The sequence below is a fragment of the Polypterus senegalus genome, chromosome 12, assembly GCF_016835505.1.
Source record: "Polypterus senegalus isolate Bchr_013 chromosome 12, ASM1683550v1, whole genome shotgun sequence".
Taxonomy (NCBI): Eukaryota; Metazoa; Chordata; class Cladistia; order Polypteriformes; family Polypteridae; genus Polypterus; species Polypterus senegalus.
The window spans coordinates 29,518,474-29,538,184 of record NC_053165.1 but is presented as its reverse complement, the minus strand read 5'-3'; the positions used below and the strand labels follow the sequence as shown (position 1 = coordinate 29,538,184).

The 19,711-nt window shown below is 38.8% G+C and overlaps 1 protein-coding gene across 9 annotated transcripts in view; it reads left to right on the top strand.

The window, feature by feature from the left end:
- Positions 1–19,711, top strand: part of LOC120540046 (voltage-dependent L-type calcium channel subunit alpha-1C-like) — a 1,017,626-nt gene that overhangs the window by 287,309 nt on the left and 710,606 nt on the right. For all 9 annotated transcript variants that reach the window (XM_039770507.1, XM_039770503.1, XM_039770506.1 and 6 more), the window contains exon 2: positions 8,248–8,563. In XM_039770507.1, the coding sequence (XP_039626441.1) occupies positions 8,248–8,563 (316 nt within the window). The remainder of the gene's footprint in view (positions 1–8,247; positions 8,564–19,711) is intronic.

Genomic DNA, 19,711 nt, shown 5'->3' with positions numbered 1-19,711 from the left:
AGGGGATTGGATAGAATTTTTATAGCCCACAGCAGGCTAGGTATTTGGTGGCCATTATCTGAGAGCATGTGGTAGAACAAAGTCTGGCTAACTTACAAATGTTTGTCTAAAACAGTAGATATGATACTTTTTAACTATACATCTGGACAAAAAAAAAGATTTCTAGGTTTCTATTACTGTATAATATAACTTTGACTTTATGCAGTCACAATTCTAAACATATAGCTCTTGTCATGTGGTCTGGACTCTGGTTCATTCTGTATTGCCTTTTGAGATTATTATTATGGCTGTCCATTTTAATAATGATTTACTTGACTCATTTTAGCTCTTTAATGGAATCTAGTCTTTCAGCCCTCATCCTTTCCCAAGTGGGTCTCAATTTTGACAAACACAATGCAATTATATAGAAAGTATACTAAAAGTAAGGAGGAATAATTAAAACTACAATAACAATTTATTTTTGTATAGCCCAAAATCACTCAAGGAGTGCTGCAATGGGCTTTAACAGGGCCTGACTTTTGACAGCACCAACAGCATTGACTCTCTAAGAAGCTAAGAAAAAACTCCCCCCCCCCAAAAAAAAAACCTTTGTAATGGAAAAAATCGAAGAAACCTTGGGAAAGGCAGTTGAAAGAGAGACCCCTTTTCAGGTAGGTTGGGCGTGCAGTGGGTGTCAAAAAGAATGGAGTCAATACAATACAGTACAATACATAGACCAGAACACAAGTAATCCTCAATACAATAGAAGATGATATTACATAATATGATTTGAATTTGTTCAGAGTGCTGGAGACCTTGGCAATCAAGCTTTATTTAAGAGTAGAATATTCCAGGATTTAGTAACATTCCTTTTATTGAATAATTAAGTCAGTTACCTTTTGATGATCTTCTTGTGTGTAATTACCTTTTTTTGTTATATCATTACGATAGAAGATTTGTAAGTGTTGTGTAATGATATTCTTTTTTAAATGAGTGGCAAATTCCACTAGAAGAGCAACTGATCCAAATCAATTTAACTGGGACACGTTTAACTGGGACACGGTACAAGTAAGATTCAAGGCTGATACTAAAAGTGCCAAAGAGCTGGCTAAATTGTGGTATTCAAATAAAAAGGCCATTAAGAAACACTTGGACATGAACTCAGCATACGCAGACTTAAAAGGAAGAACATCCCCTGTCCAACACCCCCTTCCAAACCAAATGCCATATACTGTACACTATTGTGTTTGCTTTCCGAATGTCTAATCATTTTTCCTCTGATGATGATGGCAGGTTGGGCAGGGGGACTATTTTAAGATACGTGACTCATTTTCTCCATTTGCGGAAAAAAAAAAAATATATATATATTTGTGTGTGTGTGTATATATGTGAGTGTATGTATATGTATGTGTTTACAACAAAATCAGTGATTTCATAAGTTTTAAAGGCGTTTATTGGCAAATACATCAACTTTATGAAGAGAGTCAATATTTACAGTGTTGACCCTTCTTCATAACTTTTGCAATTCGCTCTGGAATGCTGGATGTCAGTTTCTGGGCCAAATCCTTAGTGATGGTGGTCCATTCTTACCTTTTTAGTGCTTGGAGTTGATCACAATTTGTGGGCTTCTTCTTGTCCAACCTCTTTTTGTAAATTGATCACAGGTTTTGGGATTAAGATCTGGGGAGTTTACTGGCCAAGGCTCCAAACTTTCAATGTTATTATCTCTGATCCACTTCGTTATCATTTTTGCCTTGTAACATGTTGCTCCATCATGCTGGAAAAGACACAGATCATCACCGAATTGTACCTGGAGTGTTGGGAAAACTCGCTCTTGGAGGACGTTTTGATGCCATTCTTTACTTATGGCAGTGTTCTTGGACAAAATTGTGCGTGGGCCCCACTCCCTTGGATGAAAAGCACTCCCACACATGGCTTGTCTCACGATGCTTCACTGTTGGCATGACACAGGACTGTATCTGGATGAACAATTTTCCAGTTATTCCAAACAGTCGGAAAGAGGTTTCATTTGAAAAAATAACTTTGCACCAGTTTTCTGCTGTCCAATTCTTGTAGTTCCTGCAGAATTTCAGTCTCTCCTTGATGTTTTTCTTGGAAAGAAGTGGCTTCTTTGCTGCCATTATTGACACAAGGCTGTTGTCCAAAAATCTTTGCCTTACTGTACGTGCAGATGCACTCACACCCACCTGCTTCCAGTACTGAGCAAGCTCTGCCCTGGTGGCAACATGATTCTGTAGCTGACTCCTCAGGAGAAGATGGTCCTGGCACTTGCTGGACAATCTCAGCTGATCATTTTGTGCCATTGCCAAAATAAGTGAAAATGGGTTTTATGCCAATAAAGCTCTTTGCAGTGAATTAATATGCATCTGATCACTCTGCACAATAATATAAAAACAATATGAATTGCCACCACAAAAACTGAAGTTGTAAATTTTGCAAAACACATTTGTGTCATTGCCAAACCTTTTGGCCACTATTGTAGAGCTGAATGTTAATTTACTGTATGTGATGTTGTTAGTCATTTAATGTCATATAGCATAATGCCTGTTTAAAGTGTTACAATTTCCTACCATAACTATTAGCCAGTATTTCTGTGTGTTAATAAATTATATTGAACTACCAATTTTGCACTATTCCTCTACTCAATGTGCCTTAAAGCACCAGTAATTACATCCCAGTTTAAAAAGTACACATCCAGTGATTATATCAGAATGTCCTACAAGATAATTGACAGAAATTATGAAAATATTCAAACTGATTCTTAGTATGTGTGCTTGTCATTTCAAAGGTAAAAAAAGGGAATTTGCTTGTGTTGTATAAAGTATACGAACTTGTGCACATGGAGGTAGGAGTGGAATTATTTGAAAAATGGACTGGGAAATGAAAAATTGTTGTAGGAATATACAAAGAATGGTTAGTTAATATACAGACTTAATCATTTGAATTTATAGTCATACAGAAACATCAGAAATATTTTCTTTTAGTTCATAGCTGTCAGGACTGAATCAATGCCTTTCTCTATGGTAGTCACCTGAGAGCAGGAATTAGAAATGTTACATGAAGGAAAACTACGAAAGAAAATGATTTTTTCAAAACAAATTAAAATTAAATTAAAATGTTCCAGAGTTAAATTGCTATTTTGAAAACACTTTAACCATTGAATAATGTTTTTTTGTTCCCATTAGTTTTCATGAAAATAATCTATGTAACCTAAAAATTGACCCTGTAGGCCTAGATATTTCTCAAGAATTGAGTCACTGTATGTAGCCTGTGCTTAGCAAAAGTGGGATAACAGGAACATCTGCACAAAATGTCTTTAGCTATGACTGAGCTGTACAAGCAACAAGTCCTGTTGTAAGGTGGAGGGATGTACTGGTATAATAGATGGGAATCAGGGTAATAATCTACAGCACCATTTTCCGAGAAAGCTCTCTTTCACTGTTTGAGGGACGTTGTTAAAGTGAGCTGTTAACCAGCTGCGTTAGCCAGCTGTGAGAATGTGGCTGCACACATCCCTGAATCTACACATGATGATTCAGACAAAATGGAATAATATCAGCAGTATTCTAGATGCTTTGAAATGTGCTAAAGTTACAACAAAACATCTCCTGTCTGATCAGTTTCTTTAGAGTTTGGCTCAAATACAAGCTTGAAACCAAGAAGGTGGATAGTGTGTTTGTCAAACAATTGGTCATCTGCCTTAAAATTTGTCAAAACATGATGTCTGACAAAATTGCTTTCTTCTCTGCTATATTCCTTAACTTCCGCCACAGGGTTTTCTTGAGAGACACCTGAGGCGGCATTGTCTAATATGTTGATGGTGTACTCTACGGAAGGACAACTTAAAGGAAGAAAAAATATGTAGCTAGTTACAATTACTGTTAGTTGTGCTAAAATGTGTAGGCTACTGCATCCTTCTACAGGTTCTTTTATCTTTTCTAATAATTTATTTTTGTTTGATGATGCAGATACTCTAGCCAGTTAGTTATAGCTTACTGTAAATCCTTTTGTTTAAGCACCTTTGATTTATTTTTATTCATACATATTATAACAATAATTTTCATTTAAAATGATACAGACTATTGTAACTAAAACTGCTTAATAAATAAACATGTTTCTGATTTAAGACAGCAAGTCTTTGATTTAATACTATGGATATTTCCATTAAGCAATTTAGCTTATCATTTGCAAAGAACTTCATTAACCATTCTTTTATTTCAATTCAAATGATTACAAAACTAGAGAAAGAGGGGTGGAATGCTGGGGTAGGAATGTAAAAATACTGTTTTGGTTAGAAACAACCAAAATGAAAATAAAATCATATCTCATCCCTCGACTAGATTGCCGTGGTATCTGCAAGCATTATATTGATGTGTTTCCATCTTCTACCTTGCACTGTTTTCACAGTATTTTGCTTTGGCCATATCTCTCTTTTGCACTGATTTTGTTGTTCAGCATTTGAGACTTGATTGCAATACACATTTCTGCAATTTAAGAGTAACACTTTTGGTAAAAAGCTTTTTACATTTGGATTTGTATTTTGACTCGAGTAATACCTGCGTTTATTTATTGTTGTTTTTTCTCACATTGTTTCCCTTGCTAATTTATTGTTTTTTTAGTCATTTTTCTGTAGTTTATTTCTACATGGTATATGCAGAAAGATATCAGTTTGTTTTTGGTTTACTTATTTAAAGACTCCTTAAAAGTTCCTTTATTTAATTGTTTCTTTGATAAATTAAATTCATATTCTGATTTTAGACAGCACGTTCTTAACCATAAAGAACTAGACATCGGTAATTTATGGGTACAGAATTTCAGAAATGTAGTTGGATTGTCATCTGTGAGGGTGACAGGGAAATTTTTAATTGTACTTTGTTGTCTTCCTTTGGTCAGTGGAACTGTAATAGCAAATTGCAAGAGCAGTAAAGCATATCATTACTTTCAAAGTGGAAAATTAGATTGAGTCCTTCACCACAAGCTGGCTGGAATGAATTTTAGGTTTCTGATTCAAATAAGTGTCATAACCACAGGCTTGGTGCTCAGTCAGTTAGGTGTTGTAGAAATGGTAGATTGTTCCTGTATTGCTAGCAAATGAAATTTAAATAACCACACAATTCTAATTTTATAAATGAAACTGCTATTTATTTCTAATCAGGCTTTCAAAATGCTTATGCTGCAGAGTAAATTTTACTTTTGTGAGTTTTTTCGTATTGCTGTGTTACTGAAAAGAAAGCATGACTACTGGAAACACAAAAACATTATTCGTAATATATACAGTCTGCAGTGCCCAGGGTTTGTTTCCTGCCTTGTGCTCTGTGTTGGCTGGGATTGGCTCCAGCAGACCTCCGTGACCCCGTAATTAGGATATAGCGGGTTAAATAACGGATGGATGGATAAAATATACAGTGTTTCAAAGGTAAAATGAAGCACTGTCTCAAGAAGCCTACAATACTTGTCTTGACCAGTTATTAATTATATAAATCGGTTTAAAAATAATAGTGGATGTCTAGCTAAAGCTGTGTTTTCTAAGTTTCTGTGTAGCCCACGTTTTGCTAAATACCATGGGGCCTGGCATTCTAGACCACGTTTATCTATCTAGTGTTATTTGACACACTAGAACCCGATTTCTTTACAATAGGTGCATTTTAAACAAATAGGCACATTGTAGACAAGCTACAGGACTGTCTTTGATAAGCTCATTTTACCACTAGTTTGAAGGATAGCATGTCTGTTTTGGCAAGTTGTTTAATTGTATCGAATTTGGTCAGAAAAATACTGCAAATGAATAGGTCCTTGATAATCATACTTGGAAAGCTGTAAAGTCTTGAGGTTAGAGTATGCCTGGCAGAAGATCAGCATTTTCTTAAATATGACAAAATAATAGCAGAGTTTTGTTAGTTCATCAGTCCTTTCAACAATTTAACCTTGAGTAGCAAAGTTCATGTGTTAAACAAAAGTACCAAAGAAATATTTGGGTAAAAAATGATGACCATATTTTTGCTGCTTATAATAAAGTGATTGGGTTTGAATTATGCACCTGGTGGTTGTCCATGTGAGGTTTGCATGGTCTTCTTCTGCCTACATTAGTTTTCTTTATGTATTTCAGTTTTCCTCCAACTAAACATGTTCATGTTAGGTTCCTTTCAGAGACTTGAGTGATGGGCTATTTGGAAAATTGTTTTGTGAGAAACTGATGCTCCATTCATAGTTAAATCCTGCCTTGTGCCCAGTGCCCTCGGGATAATTTAATTTAATTTGAATTTGATGTTATGCTGTAATAAAAATTTTGTTTCCGGTACCCATAATTCAAAAAATAACAGGCTATGGATTGCTTTTAGATTTTGAAAAATGTGCCGCTTGTCTTATTTTAGGAGGCATCTCTCAACTGAATAGGCATTTTTAACAGATTACCAAAGCAAGATAAAATTAGTGGCATTCCAGTCTTTCATGAGCAAGATGGAATAAGTTTGGAACATCCATTGAGAATGAGCAGATAGTACCATTTAAAAACTGTACCGTTTTTGTTACATAACTACATTGATTTAAGTGATTCTTAGTGTTGCATTCAAATTGGACTGATTAAATGTCCACACAAAGTGCCACACAAAATAGTGATGCAAATGAAAAAACATAGTAAATAGTTACTTGAAAATGTTATTACAATAGCAATAAAATACATAAAAAAACACAAATAACAATTCATGATGTTCTAGATGTTAATTTAAACTAATGGTCCTAATGAATTCCCAAATATTGAGATGACTAAGCCCCAAATTATTCATCAGTCAGTTTCAGTCTTAATGATTCTAAGCAATCTCAAGTCAAAATAGGACCTCCAAGTAATAGGTTCACATCCTTCTAAATGTGAATTAGCAGTATTTTTAAATCAATAAAAACCCTTATAATAACCCACCCACTTAGCAGTTTCTGAAACACTCTAATTTCCTTTCAAACACAGAGATCATCCTTTCCCTAAAGAATATGCCTGCACACACACACACACACTATTTATAAAATTATTAGAACACTTTTCCAGTTCTTACTGAAATCTAAGCAGTTCAAGGTCACTGAATAACATGAAAATTTACTAAAACTCTTCATCATAACATTTGTACATTTTCTCTTTTTATTATGGCAGTTGTCCTATATTAATCTTGTTGTTTTTGTTTATTTGAAATGAATGATAGATTATGGCATAAATATGTGATGTAACCATTTTTTCTTTTATCGCAGTGAGCAATATTCTTAAATAATATCTTTAAAAGCCACAAGTTAAACAATATCTTAGCATACATTCAATAACTAGTTAATCTTGACATGGCTGAGAATGAGTGTGTGCCAGTGATGCAGTGGCATATCCTCTAAGGTTGGTTCTTGTTATGTGCCAGACACTACAGAAGCTTGTTTAAAAAAAAAAGACCAAAGTGAGTTCAGAAAATGGGTGAACAGATAAATGAACTAATGCAGCTCAGCACTGGTTGGTGTTGCTTGCATAAATATAAGGTGTTGTGATTGACTGTACTAGAATTATTGATGAAGTATATAGGAAACTGTAAAACTGAAGCTTTATTAAGAAATACTTAGAAAGTGTATAAGTGTATTTTGATGACTTTATTTAAAAAAAAAAAAAATCAAAATCCCTTTTTGTTGTGAAATTCATGAGGCTGGGATCCTGTACATCTTGCATAAATGTAGTTTTCTAGCATACAATTTCTGTAATAAGCATTTATGAATCAGGTTTTGTGGATGCACAACAGCAAGCAAGTTTTCTATATATCTGCAGAATCAAGCAAATCATGGAGGTAAAAACTGTTGGTTGGTGCAGATGGTGGAGATATGAATAGGTAATGGATGTGAAACAAATGACACATAACAGTATGTTCTTTCTAAATATTGTACAAAGAGGGTCTAAAGTCAAATGTAATCTGGAATGGTCTTGAGAAAATTCTAAGTTTGACCCTCTTTAATATTTAATGAGCATCAATCTTGATTTAAGAAAAATTGAGAGACAATAAAACTTATTTGGTCTAAGATTTGTTATAGAGATCCCTATAATAAATTCAAATTATTAATAATTATTGTAATATGTATGAACAATCTCCATAATGTACAGTAGGTTAGTAATGGTGTTTTCATTGGTTAGCTCCAAAGATTATTTTATCTCTAAATAATCAACATCTGACCTTAACAATCAATATGGGTTGTCTGACAACATCCACTGTAACCATATTCTTTGTTTCCTTCTAGGCTCTAACTACTCAAACCCATGTGTGGCTCCACCTGGCTTGAATGCCCATGCAGGGGTGGGCTTGGCACCGGAGCACATCCCTACAGCAGGGGCAGCGCTGAGCTGGCAGGCTGCTATTGATGCAGCACGGCAGGCCAAGCTAATGGGCACAAGCGCACCAATCTCCACTACCAGCTCCACACAGAGGAAACGTCAGAACTACAGTAAACAGAAGAAACAGAGCACCATGGCTACAACACGCCCACCCCGTGCCCTGCTTTGTCTCACCCTCAAAAATCCAATCCGGAGAGCCTGCATCAACATTGTGGAGTGGAAATATCCTTTTGGGAAGTTAAGACATCAAAAAGGCTAACAATTGCTATATTAGCTCATATGATACAAAGTATACTTTGGATGATTATTGTTTAAAAGGTGCCAATATAAAAAGGAGATAAATTGTATTTTTTTCTTATATTTAAAGTTCATTAAGTATTATTTTAAAAATATTTTAAGTTAATATTTGATGATGTCATTTAGTACACAATGATCTTTTTTTATCTGATTACCTACCTTCAGCAGATATCCTTCACCAATACATTGATTTGAGTAACCGAAGTAGGATATAGATTTGAATGGAGTGACTGGGAAAATTAAAAACAAAAGTGTGTGTGTGTGTGTGTATATATATATATGTATATATAGTTATTATATAATATTTAAGAGAGTATTTCAAATGTCTTCTATGAGCAGACCTTCCTTTGCGAACTCTAAATGTTTGTCTTGAATACCAAAGTCAGAATTGTAATTAAACTGGAAGAGTTTTAACCTTGAGAATGAGTTGAAGGATGTGTGTGCCTTTTACATTACTCTTACTGGTACACTAAATAGGACAGCAGGGACCAAGACGGCACAATAAAGAAAAGAAAATAATTCACATGTGTAATACGACAATCTTCTGAAATCCGGAATATTGGGTATTAGGAGTACATTTAAATGAATAAATAATTAGGTATGAAAGTCACCATACCATATAATGATAGGTATGATAACGCCCAAGTAAATCCTCAACATCCTCAGAGTGTAAGAAATCAACACCATTGTAGCAGTAAAGGAACTCCTGTCAGCAGCCATTACACTCTTCAAGAAGTGATTTCAAACTGTATATATATAAATATAAATAATATATGTATACTGTATATATATGTGTGTGTGTGTGTATATATATATGTGTGTGTATATATATATACTAGCAAAATACCCGCGCTTTGCAGCGGAGAAGTAGTGTGTTAAAGAAGTAATGAAGAAGAAAAGGAAACATTTTGAAAATAACGTAACATGATTGACAATGTAATTGCTGTGTCACTGTTATGAGTGTTGCTGTCATATATATATATATATGTATATATACACACACACACATTAAACATATATAGATACATATACACTGTCAGGGATGCCAGGGGCGACGACCCGTCCGGGACGCCTTGAGGGACCGGAAGAGGGTGTGCGCCCACCTTGGATCACGTGGGAGCCACCACCCTGGTTGCTTTGGGGGCCACGGGTTGAGGGCTTGGAAGCCCAACCCTGTACGTCACCGCCAGGGGGCGCCCCAATGCCTTGGGAATCCTGGACCTCAGCACTTCCGCCACACCAGGAAGTGCTGGGGGGGAGAGAAGCAGGAACATCCATAGTGCTTCCGTGAGTACAGCCGGCACTTCCGCCACACTGGGGCGTGTCGGCGGGTGATTACCGGGGAGCACCTGAAGCACATCCGTGGATAAAAGGAGCCGCCTCCCTTCATTCGAGGCTGGAGTTGGGTGGAAGAAGGGCGAAGCAGGAGGAGCGAGAGTGGAGGCGGCCAGAAGAAGGCAGCGTGTGTGAGAGGCCTGGACTGTGGGGACTTGGGGTTTGTGTGCACGGATCTTTATTGTAAATAGTAGTGTAAATAAACGTGTGGTGGTGGAAAACAACATGTCTGCCTGTCTATGCCCGGGTTCCGTTCACAACACATATACATATACATATATACATATACATATATATCTACATATATACATATACACATATATATACATATCTACATATATATATATATATATCAATATAATAGTTTTGTCACTGTTATGAGTGTTGCTGTCATCAAGGATTTGTTTATCATTATTTCTTTCAATCAGGTTCGTATTTGGAGTATGTGTTGTGTTCAAGTTATATTCTGTGTTTGCCAACCGTTGTAAAGATAACAGGTTTAATTCATCGAAGTGTTCACTGCCCAAATCGGTACTCGTGAATCTAAGATGTTTAACAGGCATTCCCAGTATTAAGTTGTGGATTTGCCTGCGAATATTTAGCGGTAGCGTATCTATGAACTTAATTTAACCTTTCCCAGTCTTACAAAGTCAGTTCACGTGAGCCGCTCGGAGTACATGCATCGAAGCTTCTCAGCTGTGCTTGTGCTATCTCGTGCGATCTCGCGATGTCCACGGCTTTATTTAATGTTAGCTCAGACCTGGCATACCAGCAATTTAAACTCCTTTACAGCAATTTTAACTCTGTTACAAAGTGATCAAAAGTCTCATTTAAACCCTGTGTCTTCTCATTAAACTTGTATCTCGCGAATATCATATTCGTCGTGGGCATGACAAACGCCACCGGCAGCCTGTCTATGAACTTAATTTAAACTTTAGGTTTACACCGTGCTTTGTTTCCGAAGTAGCTGCACTCATGAATATGCTTGTATGTGTCACTCTCTTCATATTCTTTTGCTGCCTTCTCAATTGTGTAATGCGTTTTTTGAACAGGTTTCATTCATTGAAGTAATGACTCGTACTGCGTTCACAGTCAGTTCACGTGAGCCGCTGTCTTGTGTGATCTTGTGATGTCCACGGCTTTATTTAATGTTAGCTAAGACCCGGCACTTAAAAGTTTCTCACTACAGCAATTTTAACTCTGTTGCAAAGTGATCCAAAGTCTCGTTTATACCTCGTGTCTTCTCATTAAACTTGCATCTCGCGAATATCGTATTCGTCATAGGCATGACAAACGGCAGTGGGAGCGTGTCTATAAACTTAATTTAAACTTATGGTTTACACCATGCTTTGTTTCCGGAGTAGCTGCACTTATGAATATGCTTGTATGCGTCATTCGCTTCATATTCTTTTGCTGCCTTCATTCACAGTCAGTTCACGTGAGCCGCTAGTCCTTCACCCGTGAATATTTACCTTATATGGGCAGGCACTCAATTATGTGGGAGGCGTGATGATGTGGGATGCAACTCCGCCTCACATGGTGACCGAGCTGCAGGCTATGGCTATGGCTGTATATATGGACGAAAGTAGGTTCCATTTATGACTGATACGCGTAGAATTTCGAAATGAAACCTGCCCAACTTTTGTAAGTAAGCTGTAAGGAATGAGCCTGCCAAATTTCAGCCTTCTACCTACACTGGAAGTTGGAGAATTAGGGATGAGTCAGTCAGTGAGTGAGTGAGTGAGTCAGTGAGGGCTTTGCCTTTTATTAGTATAGATATATGTGTGTGCATATGTGTATCTATACTAATAAAAGGCAAAGCCCTCACTCACTCACTCACTCACTCACTGACTCACTCACTCAAGAAAACATGCATTATATAATTGAGAAGGCAGCGAAAAACAATAAGAAGCGAGCGAGTGACATATACTACCATATTCATGAGTGTTGCTGCCTCGGAAAGAAAGAAAGGTGTAAACCTAAACTTTAAATTAAGTTCATAGACAGGCTACCGCTGGCGTTTCACATGCCCACAGGTAATGCGGGATACAAGTTTAATGAGAGGGCGAGGATATAAAGCGAGTTTTGATCACTTTGTAACTAAGTTAAAATTGTAGGTGAAGGGGTGTGCTTATGCAAATTCGAGACTGTGTTTGTGGGGGATTGACAGTTAAGGCGGGTGGGGGAGTCACGTCATCATCTCCCCTCCCATTCATCTAATTTCGCTCTGAGCTGAGCTCCGCGGCTAATGCCGTCTTTCGAAGCAACTTCGTCAGACTGCCACCAAATACTCACAGAAAAATCCACAAGTTAATACACACGCTATCTCTCGAGTTTCTCCACACTGAATCCTCCAGGCACTACTTACAAAAGGTCACATTGACAATCGTGTTACGTTAGTTTTAAAATATTTCCTTTTCTTAGCACAAGCACAGCTGAGAAGCTTCGATGCATGTGCTCCATAACGCGTTAAAAAAAAATGCATTTAATCACACTTTGCATTACAAGCAAAGGGGAGCTTTTGTCAATGAATGATTTCCTGGTACACGGATTACATTGATCAGCGCATCCCGATTCATTTTACCCTCGCACCACCTTAGTTTGAGAAGAAGTCTGAAAAATATGAGGTTAACACAGAAAAACATCACCAATTCAAGCTTTATGAATAATCGATTCGCCATCAATAATTGTTTTGGTAAAGCCATCCTCCTTCCATTTTATAATTTTTCCGCCAATAGCCATGATTAAATGAGCGGTAAATAAAGTAAGAGCAAAGCGAGGGTGACTTATTTAGGCAGGCATATATATGACAGCAACACTCATGACAATGTCAATCATGTTACGTTATTATTAAAATGTTTCCTTTTCTTTTCATTACTTCTTTAACACACTACTTCTCCGCTGCGGTAGCGGGATTTTGCTATATATATAATATATGAATGACCTCCAAAAGCGCTGAGACTTTTGATATCATGAGCGTGTCTGCAAAACTGTGGTCTCCTGCCCAGCAAAAGTCGAGCAGCCAGCGCGCGCATAGCTGTGCCGGCCTTTGAGACGCTGACTGCGCTTCTGCCTTAAGTCAAAGTGAGCACTTTTAATTTTTTCATCCTCCCCCTGCGCTATAGCCCAGACAAGTGCAAACACGGGACCCCTTTTCTACACCACGGAAAAATAATATTAAGGCGATTCACACTTTCTTTTGCACGTATACGATTATGAGGTCATCACCTCGGATTATGAAGACACGCACACACTGGAGGACTGACAGTGCCATCACAGCTGATTAATGGCAGGGACGTCTCACCAGTCTACACAAGACCCACGCGACTGTCCCCAAAAGGCGATCATAACGTCAGCGAACACATCTCTCTATACTATATAAAAGAAAAGGCAACTTTCCTTTCTTTACACCTTTTATCCCAAACCAAAGCCTTTCTCTCTTAACAGTGCAGAGGACACAAAACTAATTTTCTTTAAATGCGGTAAGGCACATTACCAGAGGCACAAATTTGACCGTTCACATAGAAAATGTAATTTCTATACCACAGCCGTCGTGTAGCGCCTTTCAAAAGGGATCTACTACCGAGAGATGATCCATATACATTTTAGCTGCTGTTAGTTACTTACCTGTTGTGTTACACAGTCTTTAAAATGTAGTTTACCCTAACCACTCCAGTAGGGCTCAATGTACCTGTACTTCTTAAAACGTTAATGTTTTACTGTTTAATAACTTATAGACTATATTTTATTATTTTTCCCTTGCACTCAGTGACCAAAGCTATACACACACATATAGACACATACAAACATACACACAAGTATATATATGTGTATATATATGTATGTATGTGTGTATATATATATACACACACACACACACCCCTATCTACATTATATATATATATATATATATATATATATATATATATATATATATATATATATATAAACACACACACACACACACACACACACACATACATACATACATACATACATACACACATATATATAATTTGTGTGTGTGTATGTATGTATATGTGTATATATGATGTAGATAGGTATGTATATATATATGTGTATATGTAGATATGAAGATATGTATGTATATATATATGTATGTATGTGTGTGTGTGTGTGTGTGTGTATATATATATGACAGCAGCAATCAAGCTTTGAGAAAACAGTAAAAGGAGGCGTGTCAGGCGTGTGGTACATTTTCTGATGCAGCTACGAAAACAACTTGTGACGCTGCGCCAAATACACAAAACAATTACTTTGACAATCATGTTACATTATTTTTAAAATGTTTCCTTTTCTTTTCATAACTTCTTAAACACATGACATCGCTGCGAAGCTTGGTATTTTGCTATATATATATATATATCACAGCAACACTCATAACAGTGACAAAACAATTACATTGACAATCATGTTACGTTATTTTCAAAATGTTTCCTTTTCTTTCTCTTTCCTTCTTTAACACACTACTTCTCCGCTGCCAAGCGCGAGTATATATATATATAGATAGATAGAGATATATATATATAGATAGATATGAGAACAACACATATATATATATATATAGATACTGTAGATAGATAGAGATATATATATATATATATAGATAGATATGAGAACAACACTCATATCAATGACAAAACAATTACATTAACAATCATGTTACGTTATTTTTAAAATTTTTCCTTTTCTTTTCGTACCTTCTTTAACACACTACTTCTCCGCTGCGAAGCGCGGGTATTCTGCTAGTATATATATATGTGTGTGTGTATATATATGTATATATATAGATATGTGTGTGTGCATATGTGTTTATATATATATGTGTGTGTATATGTATGTATATATATATGTGTGTGTGTGTGTATGCATATATATACGGTATATATATATATATTGTGGTCCAGGAGGACGAGAGGAGGGCTTGTGCCTCCTCCACACCACGAGGCGTCCGTCCTGGTTTTGTCGGGAGCCACTGGTTGAGGGCATGGAAGCCCTACCCTGTAGGCCGTGGTTACCGCCAGGCGGCGCCCGATGCCGGTTGATCCCATGCAGTCGCCGGCGGAGCTGGAGCCCGGCGGGGCGCTTGGAGGCGAGAGGAGGGCTTGTGCCTCCTCCACACCGCGAGGGGCGTCCGTCCTGGTTCTGTTGGGGACCACGGGTAGAGGGCATGGAAGCCCTTCCCTGCAGGGGCCGTGGTCACCGCCAGGCGGCGCCCGATGCGGTTTATCCCGTGCGGTTGCGGTCGGGGCAGGAGCCCGGCGGGGCGCTGGAGGACGGAGGAGGCGAGTGCCTCCTACAGACAGAGTGGGGCGTCCGTCCTGGTTAGGCAAGGGGCCTCGGGTACAGGGCTTTGAAGCCCAGCCCTGTAGGGACCCGTGGCCACCGCCAGGCGGCGCCCCGGTGCCTAATTATCCCGGGAGCCCGGCACTTCCGCCACACCAGGAAGTGCCGGGGGGAAGACTTTGTGTGGCGCCCGGAGAGCTGCCAGGAAGGCAGCCGACACTTCCGCCACGCTGGGGCGTGGCCAAGGAACAGATGGCGGAAGCACCTGGGGCTCATCCGGGGCATTATTTAAGGGGCCGCCTCCCTCCAGTCGGTGTGTGGAAGTCGGGTGGAAGTGGACTGAGCAAGAGGAAGGACTGGAGGCGGCCAGGAAGGCACAAGAGACTGTGGGCCTGGACTTGGGGAAATCGGTGCAAGAAGGCACTGGGGGTGCACGTGAGCCATTTTTGTAGATAATATTAGTGACAATAGATGGTGTGTGGTGAAACAATGTTGTCCGTCTGTCTGTGCCGGGGCCAGGTTTCACAATATATATACAGTGGAAACTCGGGTCACGACCGTAATTCGTTCCAAAACTCTGGTTGCAACCCGATTTGGTCATGACCCAAAGTAATTTCCCCCATAGGATTGTATGTAAATACAATGAATCTGTTCCAGACCGTACAGACTGTATGTAAATATATTGTTTTAAAGATTTTTAAGCACAAAAATAGTTAATTATACCATAGAATGCAAAGTGTAATAGTAAACTAAATGTAAAAACATTGAATAGCACTGAGAAAACCTTGAACAGAGAAAACTAACATTGCAAGAGTTCATGCTACAGCCTTACGAACTGTTCGGTGTAAACACTTTTTTTTAACGAGTTTTAAGCACAGGGAAAAAAATGAACATTTGAAAAATCCTTAATTTATACAAAAACTAACCATAAACAACCAAGAAAACTAACCTTGCATGAGTTGAGTTCTGGCATTAAGGAAGTGAGCAGGAAGATGGGTTTAGAGAAGATTACAGTTTTCAGATAAAGTCCGTCTGTGCAATGCACGTCTGACTGAGAACAATGTACTGTACAGGGAGACCGAACACGTGCGTAAATCAGTGCGTACGAACCGGAAGGGAAACTAGCTTCGTCACCTGAGTGTGTGGTCGTGAACAGATGCAAATGTTTGGTGAACGTTTTGGTCGTAACCCGATTTGTATGTTGTCGCAGTAGGGGGCGCTATTGCTCCCTTGAACCGTCAGGTACCACGCCAAAACACTAGGTAAAAGTGCAATAATTCTTTTATTATTATAATTATGTGCACTAAGCACTCTCCATTCCACACTATACTCGCAAATAAACACAATAACTACAATAATAAATCAACAATCCTCCACTCCCAGACGCGTTGCCCTCCTACCACCCAGCTCAGCTCCCCGTCTGGGAGCTTCCTCAGTCCTTTTATATTCTCCGACCCGGAAGTGTTCCCAATCCAACAGTCCATAAGTCCTTATTCCTTCCGGGTCAGGGTAAACAATGCTTTTCCTCATCCCGGAAGCCCGTCGCTCTTCCTGTGACGAACTTCCGGGTCATAATGTGCAAAAGAGTCCACTGGCCTACTGACAGCGACTCCCAGTGGCCCCCAAGGTATCCAGCAGGGCTGTGCATAAAAACTACATGGTCCATGAGGCCCTGCTGGAATTCGGGGCCCGTCCATGCTCTCGGGAGAGCTCCTACTGGTGGCCTGGGGGTGAGGGCCGGAATATGAAGCCGGCCATCCACTACAATGTGTTCCGAGATGTTCGTGACCCAAGGTTCCACTGTATATATGTGTTGTGAACCCGGCCCAGACACAGACAGGCGGACATGTTGATTTCCACCACCACATGTTTATTTTCCACAAATATTTACAAGTTAAATGTCACTAAGACACAGTCCGTGCATAAACACAAACCCTACACACAGTCCAGGCCACTCAATGCCTTCTTCTCCGGGCTGCCTCCAATCTCCTCTCGTGCCTTGTCCTTCTTCCACCCGACTCCAGCCTCGACTGATGGGAGACGGCCCCTTTTATTCATGTCCCGAATGAGCTCCAGGTGTTCCCGACACTCCCCCGTTGGCCACGCCCCAGCATGGCGGAAGTGCCAGCTGTTCTCCCGGCAGCTCACCGGGTGTCCTTTTTAATCTTCCCCCCAGCACTTCCGGGTGTGGCAGAAGTGCTGAAGGTAACAGGTCCCCAGGGCATTGGGGCACCTCCTGGCGGTGACCACGGGCCCCTGCAGGGTGGGGCTTCCATGCCCTCAACCCGTGGCCCCCAAAGCAACCAGGGCGGCAGCCCCACGTGATCCAGGGTGGGCGCAGACCCACATCCGGTCCCTCATGGCGTCCCGGCCGGGTCGTTGCCCCTGGCATCCCTGACAGTGTGTATATATAGTCTACCAATTCATCTGCCTTTCACTGTTTGCTTTCTACTAGTCACGAGTGCAGAGAGCTATTTCTTCCATTTATAAAATAATTCTTGGTCTTTTCTTCCTGTCCATTTGCCCATTCATCACTTTTTAAACATTATCTCACTTTGTGTCAAATTAGTCTTTTTTTTGGCAGGGAGTTCCTTGCTATTTTTAGTAGTCCACTCATCCATCCTTTTTCTGACCAACTCATCCAATTCATTCTCTTATGGGCTGCAGAATCTTCTGGCAGCAGTGTGCTGAAGGTGGAAGCTCTGGACGGGTTGCTAATCCATTATAGAGCACACCTATACATAAACCCAGACAAATTCAGAGAAGACTCATTTAGAGCCACCAGTTAATCTTGCTTTCAGGTCTTTAAAATGTTTGAGGAAAATCAAAGTTCCCTGGGGAAAAACACTCGGAAGGGAGGAAATACATACTTCACACAAGGTCCAGATTAGGATTGGATCTCAAAATCATCAGTTATATTAACATTTACTATACATATCTACTGTATAGGAGTGTGTGCCTCTCGTTATTTTCCTCCTATATATGGTACAAGGAAAGCTTGGTTACCTACAGAGAAAGAAAAGACAGAGTACATTAGCAAAATATTCAAAGGACCAACTGTGTGGCTAAACTGAACATACGTTCATCCCTGCAAGTTTTTGGCATTAAAGTAAATTGGTAATTCACAAGTTCAGTTAAGGGAGACCACCATGGCTGCAGATTTTTATTCAGCTAATTTCAAAATCAGTGCATCAATTTTAATTTTAATGGATCATATTGTTTTTGAGCTGCCTTTTTATTATATTATTCTAAGAAATTCTGAAATGTTTGTATGTTTACCAGAAGTTTAAATGTTTATCTTTCTGTTGCCATTTAGTTTTTGATTCACCATTTTCTGTACAGTTTCCTCCCCTAATTGTATCCAAATGATAGCATTGAATGATAAAGAGGAACAATCACTTTAATGCCACATTCAGCTCATTTGTACAATTTCATTTCTTAATTAGCAAAGAAATGAAAATACCAGTAAAACCATTGCGACCCTTCCACATTCAATGTGGTTTGTATTCGTGTCTGTACTGCTCATTTCTAATCATTAGCATTTAGATACAATTTAGGAAGAAAACTCTACAGAAAAGAGTAAATTTTAAAGCAAACAGAAAAATAATTGTGGTGTGGAATACAAATGTTTATGTATTTCTTACAAATATGTGTATGTCAGATGGCTAAATAATAATCATTTACAGGAATAATGATGCACTGATTTTTTTAAATTGGCTGGGATAAAATACTGTAACAACGGGGCTTACTTGAAAACCACTCATATAAATGATTGAATGTCATGTCAGGTGTTGGCAGTTTCTTTACATGACACAAGCTGGTAAGTGGTACTGCAAGTCAAATAAATATTTCCTACCTTTTGCAAATCCCGTGACTGCCTCTGGATATTCTCTCAGCAGGCCATGTTTAATACATTACAGTGACTGGTAGCCTGGTGGCATCTAAATTACATGTGCAGACCACCTAAGCTGCCCCTCTTATTTCAGTGAACCAGCAGTTCAACACAATGAGGTACCTTTTTTAACCTTAAAATTTCAGTCTTTCCTTTGTATGTGTGTGTTTTAAGTTTTATTTTACATTCTAGTGCAAATCAGGTGCAAGCTGAAATTAAAAATAATGAAACAGCCAATTGTGGTGAACCATCTTCACGTAAAATGGTCGAATAAAGTTTATATAACTTGTAACAGAATATGGCAAAACAGCAGCAACACCAATACTCTGTAACTACAAATTGACACGTTGAGGGATATCTGACTGTAAAGATGTCATGGCTTTAGCTCTCTCAGTGATCACTTGAATTGAGGATGATACTTTTAAGGTATTTATGAATTTATGACTTTGTGCACGACTGGATTTCATTTGACATTGATGTTTGTTTATGTAAATAAGGCACATTGGCAGATTCTGCTGGGCTTTCACTACTTAAAACAA